At 37.9% G+C, this 13,204-nt stretch overlaps 1 protein-coding gene across 6 annotated transcripts in view; it reads right to left on the bottom strand.

The window, feature by feature from the left end:
* The window catches only part of UTP20 (UTP20 small subunit processome component), a 107,634-nt gene that overhangs the window by 20,105 nt on the left and 74,325 nt on the right, over window positions 1-13,204 (bottom strand). For 5 of the 6 annotated variants that reach the window (XM_047865440.1, XM_047865443.1, XM_047865444.1 and 2 more), the window contains 5 exons: window positions 9,514-9,653; window positions 9,181-9,263; window positions 6,520-6,836; window positions 4,833-4,972; window positions 4,227-4,383 (listed from right to left, as the gene is read on the bottom strand). In XM_047865440.1, the coding sequence (XP_047721396.1) occupies window positions 4,227-4,383; window positions 4,833-4,972; window positions 6,520-6,836; window positions 9,181-9,263; window positions 9,514-9,653 (837 nt within the window). The remainder of the gene's footprint in view (window positions 1-4,226; window positions 4,384-4,832; window positions 4,973-6,519; window positions 6,837-9,180; window positions 9,264-9,513; window positions 9,654-13,204) is intronic. The other variant, XM_047865441.1, reaches the window with a different exon arrangement.

The raw sequence follows: 13,204 nt of genomic DNA, 5'->3' as shown, positions 1-13,204 counted from the left end.
ATGAACAAATCAGGAGACTATAGATGCTGGAGAGGATGTGAAGAAACGGGAACCCTCTTGCACTGTTGGTGGGAATGCCAATTGGTGCAGCCACTCTGGAAAACAGTGTGGAGGCTCCTCAAAAAATTAAAAATAGACCTACCCTATGACCCAGCAATAGCACTGCTAGGAATTTATCCAAGGGCTACAGGAGTACTGATGCATAGGGGCACTTGTACCCCAATGTTCATAGCAGCACTCTCAACAATAGCCAAATTATGGAAAGAGCCTAAATGTCCATCAACTGATGAATGGATAAAGAAATTGTGGTTTATATACACAATGGAGTACTACGTGGCAATGAGAAAGAATGAAATATGGCCCTTTGTAGCAACCTGGATGGAACTGGAGAGTATGATGCTAAGTGAAATAAATCATACAGAGAAAGACAGATACCATATGGTTTCACTCTTATGTGGATCCTGAGAAACTTAACAGAAACCCATGGGGGAGGGGAAGGAAAAAAAAAGAGGTTAGAGTGGGAGAGAGCCAAAGCATAAGACTGTTAAAAACTGAGAACAAACTGAGGGTTGATGGGGGGTGGGAGGGCGGGGAGGGTGGGTGATGGGTATTGAGGAGGGCACCTTTTGGGATGAGCACTGGGTGTTGTATGGAAACCAATTTGACAATAAACTTCATATATTGAAAAAATAAATAAATAAATAAAATAAAAGACTTTAACTAAATGATCACTTTGTACAAAAGATGCTCAGAAACATATCACCAAGCTTGGCGTGTACTACTGTGACTAAACCAGGCCACTGATTTATTTTATTTTATTTTATTTTATTTTATTTTATTTTATTTTATTTTATTTTTATTTTATTTTATGTTTATTTATTTATTTTGGGGGGGGGGGAAGGGAGGGAGGGAACAAGCTGGCAGGGGGCAGAGAGAGAGCGAGAAAGAGAAAACCCCAAACAGACTCCACACTGTCAGTGCAGAGCTCAATGCAGGGCTCAAACTCATGAAATCATAACGTGAGCTGAATGAAGTTGGCCGCTTAATCGACTGAGCCACCTAGGCACCTCCAGGCCATTGATTTATAAAGAAAAGGCACAAGAGTCTTGAACTTTAAAAACCAACCTGTGAATTAAAGAGCTTGCCAAAGTTGGGTGCAATCAAAGCTGTTATGAAGGAAATAGACAAGTTTTTGCTCTTCACAGTAACCATAGTTAGTAACATTCCTAAGAGCTTACTATGGGCTAGTAAAATTATTGTATTAATACCTCACATGTATTAAATCATTTAATCCTTGCTCACTGTATCCATGGTATAGGGTGCTATATTTATCAGCACTTTTCAGGTGAGAAAGCTGAGGCACAGAGAGATCAAGTAACTTGCCCCAAGTTGCATGGGTAGGCAGTGGTAGAGTCAGGATTTGAAACCACAGAGCTGGTGCCACAGCCCCAGCTCTGCATCACTACACTATGTTGCCTCTCAAGCTTTCTGCATTCTTTATACTGCTTCTAGTGTTACAAATTATCACAGGGAACACCAGATAATGATCATAGGCTAAGGAAACATAATTGGTTGTCAATACACAAATTGGATTTTATTTTTTTTAAGTAATCTCTACAGTGAATGTGGGGCTCAAATTCACAACTCCAAGATCAAAAGTCACACACTCTAACGACTGAGCTAGCCTGGCGCCCCAGTTGGTTGAGCATCCGACTTCAGCTTAGGCCATGATCTTGCAGTTCCTGAGTTCGAGCCCCGTGTCAGGCTCTGTGCTGACACCTCAGAGCCTGGAGCCTGCTTCGAATTCTGTGACTCCCTCTCTCTCTGCCCCTCCCTTGCCTGCGTTCTGTCTCTCTCAAAAATGAATAAATGTTAAAAAAAAAAAAAATTAAAAAAATTAAAAAAATTTTTAAGTGTTTATTTTATCTTATTTTTTTTAAGTGTTTATTTTTAAGAGAGAGAGAGCATGAGCAGGGAGGGGCAGAGAGAGAGGGAGACACACAATCTGAGGCAGGCTCTAGGCTCTGAGCTGTCAGCACAGAGCCCGACGTGGGGCTCGAACTCATGAACCTCGAGATCATGACCGGAGCTGAAGTCGGACAGTCAACCAACTGAGCCACCCAGGCGCCCCCCCAGAATGAACTTTAAAGGCATAATTTCATATGTATCTACTGGTGATCAGTTGGGTTAAAAACCCAACTTAGACACATTACAGTCAAACTACTAAAAAATAAAGGCCAAGAAAAAGTTCTTAAAGCAGCCAGAGAAAACGATGCATGACTTAGAGGAGAAAACTGTTTTGAATAACTGGATTTTTCATCCAAAAGACCAGAAGGAAGTGATACAACATTTTTAAGAAGCTGAAAGAAAAGTTCTGTCAATGTAGAATCAGATATCCAATGACAGTATCCTTCAGGAATAAGGTGAAAAGATATTCAGAGATGACAGAAAACTAACAGCATTTGCTGCCGTCACATGTGCTCTACAAGACTGCTGATGGAAATTCTTTAGACTGAAGGGAAATGATACCAGAAAGAAACTTGGAAATTCAGAAATGAAAGAAGAGATAGAAATGATAAATATCTGGGCAAACTAATAGACTATTCTTCTCCTCTTGAGTTAAGATATGTTTGACAATTACAAGCAAAAACTCTAACATTGCCCAATAAAGTTTTCAATATATAGAGATGTAATATACAAACAACTATAAAACAAAAGAAGGGTGAAGGGATCCATATATGGTGGTAAGGTTTCCACATTCCACTTGAAGATGTAAAATACTGTTTCCAAGTAGATTGTTAAAAGTAAGGATGTATATGGTAATTCCTAGAGCAACCATTAAAAAACTACACCAGGAGGGGCATCTGGGTGGCTCAGTCGGTTAAGCGTCCGACTTCGTCTCAGGCCATGATCTCAGGGTTGGTGGGTTCGTCCCCTTGTGTCAGGCTCTTTGCTGTCAGCTTAGAGCCTGGAGCTTGCTTCAGATTCCGTGTCTCCCTCTCTCTCTGCCCCCCCCCTGCTTGAGTTCTGTCTCTCCCTCAAAAAGGGAACATTAAAAAAAATTAAAATAAAAAACTATACCAAGAGAGACAATTAAAATAAATACTGATATTTTTACTGCGTTAGATTTAGAACCCACAGAATAGGAAGTTTACCTTTGAGCAAATTTAGACACAGAAGGTAAAGCTAACTACCCAGAGTCTTGACTGAGTACTTGAAAAGAACAAGCAACAGTGTTTCTTGAACTTCAAATCACTCAGGGATCTTACTGAAATGCAGGCAGTATAGGTCAGGTGTAGGGCCCTAAATTGTGCGTGTCTAACAAGCTCCCAGGTGTTGCTGAACACTTGGAGTAGTAAGGAGCCAGCCAGCCACGTCACCACTCAAAGAGCTTTCTATTCCACCTGGAGATCCTATTGTTTTTATTACTTGTATGTTTCAATCCTTAAACAAATGCATATGCTCTTTATTATTCACATTTGTGGTAATAAATTCAATATGCATTCAATAAGAATATTTTTGGGGCGCCTGGGTGGCGCAGTCGGTTAAGCGTCTGACTTCAGCCAGGTCACGATCTCGCGGCCCGTGAGTTCGAGCCCCGCGTCGGGCTCTGGGCTGATGGCTCAGAGCCTGGAGCCTGTTTCCGATTCTGTGTCTCCCTCTCTCTCTGCCCCTCCCCCGTTCATGCTCTGTCTCTCTCTGTCCCAAAAATAAATAAATGTTGAAAAAAAAAAAATTTTTAAGAACTCTCAAAATACAAAACTTGGTATCAAATGATTTGAGAAAAATAGGTTATATAACCCTGGCCTATAAGTATCTTTATAAAAATCAGATACGGGAGTTTTTGTTTGTTTTTTTTAAATAGATTTTTTAAATGCTGATTAGAAACTTGTAAATATTCTTTTTTTAAAAGTTTATTTTTCAGGGAGAGAGAGAGAGAGAGAGAGAGAGAGAGAGAGAGAGAATCCCAAGCAGGATCCGTGATGTCAGTGCAGGGTCTGGCGTGGGGCTTGAACTCAGGAACCCTGAGATCATGACCTGAGACAAAATCAAGTGGGATGCTTAACTGACTGAGCCCCGAAACTTATGAATATTCTTGATTACTACCTCAGTGGATCAACTTTACTGAATACAGACAGAAGGCAACATCACTTGTAGTGTTCAAATTGCAAATATTTGAACTTCAATCCAACTTGAATGAATATAAGGCGCATAATGCAATTTACCTGATATCCACGGACAAGGGTACTTTGTAATTCTTTTAAAATATATTGTAGGTAGTGCACACCCAGATCTTCTATTATTTTTGCTAGAGTGCTGCGTGCAATGTCTCTGATTTCCTGTGCTCTGTTCTTGAGGAGGGCACACACTTTCAGCAAAATACTAGAAAATGAAAAATTGAAAAGGACTAATCAAAAACCAGAAGCAAATAAAAATACAGACATCCTCTGGTCTCTTAATTATTCATTACCCAAATTTCCCAATTAGGATTCTAAAAAAAAAATTATTTTTAAGGCCAATTTATTTTTGAGAGACAGAGACATAGAGTGTGAGCAGGGGAGGGGCAGAGAGAGAGGAGACACAGAATCCAAAGCAGGCTCCAGGCTCCCAGCTGTCAGCAAAGAGCTGGACGTAGGGCCCAAACCCATGAACTGTGAGATCATGACCTGAGCTTAACCAACTGAGCCACCCAGGTGCCCCCCAATTAGAATTCTAAATCACAGCAAATTGTGACAATACGTCTCTTCCTCACAAAAAGAGACTCAAGAGTCAGGAAGAAAGAACCAAGTTTTGAGTTTCACTGAACATTTCTAATTTGTCACACAATATACCTTGGCAGGTTAGCTTCCATAACTTCTTGTGGAAGGGACTGCATTAGTTTAACCATGGCAAAAGCTAAAGGAACTCGAACTACTTCCTCATCATTCACAACCTTGGATTTTATGAGCTTGTGTTCTTCTTCCCTTTTAGTCTGTAAGAAAAATTTAGATTAAACTAAAACAAAAATAAATGGATCGGGGACCTACCAACACTGAAATCTTGCATTTGAACGATAAGCTCTTTGATATGACACTTCTAAGTTTACGGTCTTAAAAAACAAACTAAATTATGCAATTTGAGAATAACTCTCAAAGAATTATAAAAATAATAGGAATAATAATGTTTTTTCCAAAGAAGAGCCCAAATATCCATCAACTGACGAATGGATAAAGAAGACGTGGTTTATATATACAATGGAATACTACTTGGCAATGAGAAAGAATGAAATCTTGCCATTTGCAACAATGTGGATGGAACTGGAGGGTATTATGCAAAGTGAAGTAAGTCAGTCAGAGAAGGACAGATTCCATATGTTTTCACTCATATGTGGAATTTGAGAAACTTAACAGATGACCATGGGGGAAGGGAAGGGGAAAAAATAGTTTCAAGCAGAGAGGAGGCAAACATAAGAGACTCTTAAATAGAACAAACTGATGATTGATGGGGCGGCAGGGGAGAGGGGAAAATGGGTGATGGACATTAAGGAGGGCACCTGTTGGGATGAGCACTGGGTGTTTATGTAAGTGATGAATCACAGGAATCTACTCCCAAAGCCAAGAGCATACTATATACACTGTATGTTAGTTAAGTTGACAATAAATTATATTAAAAATATAAAAAGAGAGAATGCTTTTTCCCCAAAGGAACAATCAGAAAAAAATAGTCAAGTTTTCACTGATGTGGATTAAGATTGCTGTGAAATATCTAAAAATCATAAAAAATTTGTATCAATCGGGATTTTCAAGAGTTTGAGTGACAGTGTTTGTACATAAGAAATATAGTGCCTCAAGTAAGAAGTTATATTTACAAATATACAAAATGACCAAGTCAATATTTTACACCAGGGGCTGGCAAACTTCTGTAGAGGGCCAGATAGTATTTTTGGCTTAAGATCTCCGTTGAAGCTACTCAACTCTGCCGTGGTAACACAAAAGCAGAATTAGACAATATGCAAATCGATAAATGTAACCGTGTTCCAAAAAAACTTTACTTACAACAGGCTGCAGGATAGATCCAGCCCATGGACTACAGTTTGCCAACCCCTGTTTTACCCTGAGAAAGAAAGGCTCTGACTTCATGAGAATCCACTGCTAAATGTTATTCCTATTACCCAGGAAGAAGATGAATTCTGAACAGCAGAGAAGTGGCCAAGAAGTAGAAAAGGGAAACATATTCTAATTTTCTAAAACTTTTTTTTTTTGTGAAATGAGAATTATCTAATTATTTGCTTTGGAGATATCTACCAGATGAAAATCATAATGAAGAAAAATTGCTGCTTTGCTGCAGCAGAAGATGAACCTAAAGATGATGAGACAAAACAAGGGAGGTGAATTCTGAAATGTTGAGATGAAAGAAAACCCAAAAGCTGAAGTCAATCAATAATAGTCAGGAGGCTCAGGCTGGCAGAGTGCCACAAACACTTGGGTTCACACAGACAGAATGGGCCCCATTCTGTTGGGCCCCAACCAGAATGATTACCGTAGAGGCCAGGCATTTATGTAGCCTGGGTAGGATATCCCCAGTTATGGTTCCTTGGATATTTTTAATTGTTCTCTCCAATTCTTCCTTATTCCGAGGAAGGAAAGAGATGGACCCAGTGACACATTCAGGTTCTTTAGCTGATGCCCCTTGACATTCAGCTGGATCGGGGTTTCCCGGTTCTTTGTTGTTGTCTGACAAATTCTTACATTTGTTTTCCTTCTCTTCCTCATCCATATGCTCTAATTCCATGGTTTCATGCTCTGGCAACTCAATCACTTCTACTGTGTCTATGTTTAGTAAACAACAAAAGTCACCTTAAATCAAATAAGGAAACAACACAGTTGTGTTACAAGTCTTTCCCACCAACATCCAATAAAAACGATCTAGTCTCCAACTACAGATAGGTAAGATAAAGTACTAAAGGAAACAGCACTATGTGAGAGGGTTATGATTTTTTGCTGTCTTACAGTTTGGAGTCTAATGGTGAACAGAGACAAGTAAACGGACAGTTATGAGTGTGGGAGAGCAAGTGCAGGCTATGTTGGGAATACACTTGGAGACTAGGTGGGGAGGAGGGTCTTAACCAAAAGAAAGCTTCCAAAGTATTGTGGTTGGAGGTTTCCAAAAACAAAAACCTATACTCATGAGCATGAAAACTATAATGCAGCCAACAGTTCTCAGGCAGAAATGTCCCTTACTATAGGGCTCAGTTCATTAAAGAAAATTAGGCAGTGTTGTACTGGGGCAAGTCCAGGCATGGATCTGCTAACAAGCCATATGACCAAAGTGAGTTAACCTAAGCCTAGTGGGCTTTGTATTCTTTATCAGTAAGATGGAGATGGCACCACTTGCAAGGCTGTTGTCACGATTCAATGAGATAAAGTCTATAATCACCCAAATATACATTTCTGATACGTCACAGACTTTCAAAAAAATGGTAGCCATTAGTCTTTATTTTATTTCCTGGCTGTGTAGCTTTGGGAAAGTTACTTTACATTTCTGAACTGTAATTTCTCATATCAAAAAATAATGGTGTAACTAACAACTAAGGTTCTTGTAAGGTTTTTGAGAACAAAGGAGATAATGTCTCGAAAGGCCCAGCTCATAGTACTCAATAAATGTTTTAAACTCTAGTCATATCGGGGCACCTGGGTGGCGCAGTCGGTTAAGCGTCCGACTTCAGCCAGGTCACGATCTCGCGGTCCGTGAGTTCGAGCCCCGCGTCAGGCTCTGGGCTGATGGCTCAGAGCCTGGAGCCTATTTCCGATTCTGTGTCTCCCTCTCTCTCTGCCCCTCCCCCGTTCAGGCTCTGTCTCTCTCTGTCCCAAAAATAAATAAACGTTGAAAAAAAAAAAAAATTTAAACTCTAGTCATATCTAAGAAAATAGACAGTTAAGCAGATTATTTTAATTTTTAATTTTTAATGTTTTGTTGATGCAAAATTGCAAAATGCAGATTCAACTGCCTGAAGATAAACCGTTGAGAGACTTTAGTTTGATTAACGGTTTTAATTAATGGTTTAAAACACAAAAGGTTCCTACAAATTCAAGCCAGTCTTTGCTATTTATTAGTGTGGCTCTGTAATGATTTTACTGTGAATCAAAGAATTAGAAATTCTTGAGTAGGAAGGAATGCTGAAGTAGTGCAAACTAAGTGCCAAAATATTTCAATGTCTTTTAGCAAAAACAGCCTATTGGCCTATTTAAGTGTTCATCCTCTAACAGGTTAAGGAAATTTCTATTTGTTCCTTATTTGATATCATGACTAAATACTAAATCTAACCAAATGTTTCCCTTGTGCCTCTTTAGAGGACCACATGTTTTTTGCATGCTAATGTTAAATTCCATTAACCAATTATACCAACTTCATGAGTTAGTGGAAGCTTCCTTCTTATTAATCATCTGAAATAGGTGATGTAAGGTTGAAATTACCCATTCCTTCAATATTTGTATAACTAGCCTATAAAGCAATGTGAACCTGGTATTTTCATCAGGAGAAGGTTTATAACTACAGAGTCAATTTTTTAGTAGTTAGAGATATACCCAGATTTTCTATTTCTTTTAAAGCCAGCTTTTGTATTTTATTTTTCTAAGAGTTTGTATATCTCACTCAAGTATTCAAATTTTTAAGTTCAAAGATCATAATATTATTTTACCTTTTTAATTTGATTGGGACCTTTAAAAATTCTTAATGTTTATTATGCCTATGCCTTCTATTTTTACTGATCAATCTTGACAGAGGTTTGCCAATTTATAATCTTTTCATATACCTATTTTTAGCTTTGATGATCCTTTCTTATTGTATCTACTTTGTCTTATTAATTGTTGCTCTAATTTTTAATTCTTTTCTTATACTATCTTTGCATTCATTGCTTAGTGTTCTTTCCATACATGCAGGTGGTAAAATTGGATTTCTATATAAATAATTTAAGCTCAGATTTTTTTTTACCCATATTTTAGACTGGCCTTCTCTATTGTTAAAAAAAAGATTTTACACAAATACTCAAACCATTTGCTTTAACTTCCTCCTGACTCATTCACTGGTCACTGCTCTAAGTAGAAAAAGGTGATAAGTTGAATTTTGCCATCTTTAATTCATTAACATCAATTATCCAAGAATAGAGTGGAAATCTAGTTTAAGAAAGTTTTAAAAACTTACTTTCTTCATTCTGAATTTTTCTCATTTGTTCTTCAAGAGTTTTGTGGTCGAAGTGGAATGCTTCTAACACTATTACTAGCAAACTGTTGAAAAAAGAATGTACACACAAATGTCTGATTCATAACATCATTTGATGATTAAAGTGAAGGATTTAAAGACTTATCAACAGTAAAATTATTTTTACCAGTTTTAGGTATTTTTGAATTCAACAAATATTAGCATAACCTCATTAATACAAGGTAAAAGCAAACTAAGATTAGAGAGACCACTTCAGGAAATAATCCAAAATTTACATTTTAAAAACAAAGCAAAAATAAGCTTGACCATACATACCTGACACCCAACTTTTGATTGATCTGTCCTGTCTGTAAGACATGAATGAAATGTTTCAAGTAATATATATATGCTGACCAAGAGAGGTGTTTGCAAATAGCTCCAATAACTTCTGTGGCAGCAATGGTTATATTTTCATGCTGTAAAACAAATCAAGAGCATCCACATAGAATAGTATTTGCTAATAAAATAAAGAGCTAACTTCGTACACTAAAAAGCTTAGACAGGGGCGCCTGGGTGGCTCAGTCGGTTAAGCATCTGACTTTGGCTCAGGTCATGATCTCACGGTTCATGAGTTCGAGCCCCGCGTTGGGTTCTGTGCTGACAGCTCAGAGCCTGGAGCCTGTTTCAGATTCTGTGTCTCCCTCTCTCTCTCTGACCCTCCCCCATTCATGCTCTGTCTCTTTCTGTCTCAAAAGTAAATAAACGCTAAAAAATTTTTTTTTTAAATAAATAAATAAATAAAAAGCTTAGACAGTAGGTGATTAGCAATTATAGAAGGGAAAGAATGCCCAAACTATATCCCACTCCCCCTAACAGCTCTAGGAAAAGACACTGTCAATTAAAGAAATGACACCATCTTTAATTAAAGGATATTAATCAGTTCATACTTTGTACTTTTTTCCACTCAGACCTCCCTGATGGGTTAAAGCCTATAGACAGTGAATGAAGTAAATTCAGTGTGTAAAGTTAAACACTAAAGTTAACTTTAACGTACAGCTCAGCATTCAACAGTACAGATGCCTTGGAGACATTTCTTTCACGCCACCATAAAGAACAGGGACTGGTTTTACCCTGATACCTTAAACTAGAAAAATCGACAAAAATATATGAAATAGCAGTTTTCAGACTTTGGACATTGAACAGTGCAGTACAGTGCTAGCTGAGAGAAAGGCAACAAATGAAATGTGTCTTATAATTATCCTAATTTCACTGTGTGAAGAGAACTGTCAGGTCATAGCACAGGAGAAACCCAAAAAGGGCCCAGTGGTCTCCCTGAGGTAAGGAGGCAGAGAGAAGGCTGTGGCAGCCAGAGTCCAAAGGGCAAAGCATAGAGAGGAGAGAGCTACACAGAGAAGAAAGCTGCAGAAAATACCTCTCATGACAAGAAAAATCAACCAGTAGAAACAGACCCCAAAGTGACACAGATAATAGACTTAAGTAGACAAAGAAAGACAATTGATGAAATTACATTCCATAAGATCAAGAAGGGAAAGGAAAGCAGAAGCATGTTAAGGAGAGGTAAGATATAAAATTATAAGGCCCAAGCCAAAAATTCAGAAATAGAAAAGACAGTTCTGGAAGGAAAGACACACTGGATAGGATTCAAATCAGATTAGACTCTGAAGAAGAAAAGATTAGTGAACTTGAAGACACAGCGATACAAATTTGAAACAAGATGAAACCCTGGGTGGAGGGAGAGAAACTAATGAAAAAAAAAAAAAAAAAAAAAAAAAAAAAAAAGAGCTTCAGTGAGTTTGGGCCAATTCTGAGTGGCCTAATACACACTGGAGTCTCCAAAGGCAAGAAGGGGACCCAAAAGTATCTTTGAAGAAATAATGGCAAAAAATTCCAAGTTTGAAGAACACTACAAATCAGTAGATCCAAAAAGCTCAACAAACCCCAAGCACAAGAAATATGAAGGAAACTACACTAAGGCACAGCATAATCAACTAGCTTAAAACCAGTGATATAGAGAAAATTTTCAAGGCAGCCCCTAAAAATAGATATATTACACTCAAAGGAAGAAAGATAAGAATGACTTCTTGTTGGAAATGATATAAATCAGAAGACAATAGAGCAATTATCTTTAAAGAATAGAAAGAAAAAAAACCCTGTCAATCTAGAATTCCACAACTTCCAGAAACATCATCTTTCAAAAGCAAAGATGAGAAAAGACATAAAAACTGAAAGAATTCATCACCAGTAGACCTTTATTACAAAAAATTTAAAGGAGGTCTTCCTGTCAGGAATAAAATGATATAGCAGTATATCTGGATCTACCCAAAGGAATAACTGGAAAATTATAAGTAATTGGAAGTAACCAGAAATTATAAATATGTAAGGAAATATAAAAGATCTTTCCTTATTTTGAAAGATCACTTTAAAAGATAATTGACTGTTTAAGGCAAAAATAACAATATATGTTTAAAACTAATGTATAGGTAGGGGCACCTGGGTGGCTCAGTCAGTTGAGTGTCTGACTCTTGGTTTCAGCTCAGGTCATGATCTCATGGTTCATGGGATTGAGCCCTGCCTGAGTCAGGCTCCATGATGACTGCACAGAGCCTGCTTGGGATTCTCTCTATCCCTCTTTCTCTGCTTCTCCCCTGGTTGTGCATGCTCTTGGACACATGCACTCTATTTCTCTATCAAAATACATAAACTGAAAAAAAAAAAAAAAAAAAAAAAAAGACACCAGAACTAATGTAGAGGTAAAACCTATAAATAGAGCTCAATGACAACTAATAAGCCAACAGAGATAAAATAAAATCGCTTAAAAAATCCAATTAATCCAATACAAGGGAAAAAAGAGAGGGACAAATGGAATATAAACAACATCAAAGATATAAATCCAACCATATTAATAATCATATTAAATGTAAATGGTCTAAAAAACAATTTTTTTTTTTTTGAGAGAAAGCATGAACAGGGGAGGGGCAGAGGAAGAAGAGAGAGAGAACCCCAAGCAGGCTTCATACTGTCAGTGTGGAGCCTGATGCAGAGCTTGATCTCACCACTGTGAGATCATAACCGGAGACAAAAATCAAGAGTCAGATGCTTTACTGCACCATCTAGATGCCCCTGTCTAAAACCTATTAAAAGGCAGAGATCGTCAGATTTGATAAAACTGCCAAGACCCAGTTATATGTTATCTACCAGAAACCAACTGTAAATACAAAATCACAAATATGTTTAAAAAAAAAAAAAATAGAACACTAAAAAGATATACCATATTGCAGTGCCTGGGTGGCTCAGCTGGTTAAGCATCTGACTCTTGATTTCAGCTCAGGTCATGAGCTCATGGTTCATGGGACTGAACCTCCCATCCGGGTCTGCACTAACACTGTGGCAACTGTCTCTCCCTCTCTCTCTGCCCCTCCCCCACTCATGAGCAGTCTCTCCCTTAACATAAATAAACGTTTAAAGAGATATGTTAATATCAACCAAAACTAAATATAATTTATTTTTTTCATCTACACCTCTTTCCTATTTTACTGCCATCAAACTATAAATTGGTTGTGCTTACTGGCTCTTCAAGCCAGAACTTAGGGGGAGTATTCTTTTATTTACGTACGTAATTCTTTTCTTTTCTTTTTTTTTAATGTTTATTCATCTTTGAATGGTCGGGGGGAGGGACAGAGAGACAGGGGGAGACACAGAATCTGAGGCAGGCTTCAGGCTCTGAGCCATCAGCATGGAGCCTGATGTGGGGCTCAAACCCACAAACCATGAGATCATGACCTGAGCTGAAGTCAGACGCTTAACCAACTGAGCCACCCAGGCGCCCCTATGTAGGTAATTCTTTAAAAAAATTTTGAAACAATAGGGGAAACCGAAACTTGCACAAGACCATGTGATCAACACAGAATAAGTTCGACCAACAGCTCCTGATATTGCCTCAAATTGGACTTAAATTTCACTCTTTCATTAATCTGATCAATAAATATCATTTACCAGGGTCTTACAA

The sequence above is a fragment of the Prionailurus viverrinus genome, chromosome B4, assembly GCF_022837055.1.
Source record: "Prionailurus viverrinus isolate Anna chromosome B4, UM_Priviv_1.0, whole genome shotgun sequence".
Lineage (NCBI taxonomy): Eukaryota > Metazoa > Chordata > Mammalia > Carnivora > Felidae > Prionailurus > Prionailurus viverrinus.
This window is presented reverse-complemented; position numbering and strand designations above follow the sequence as displayed.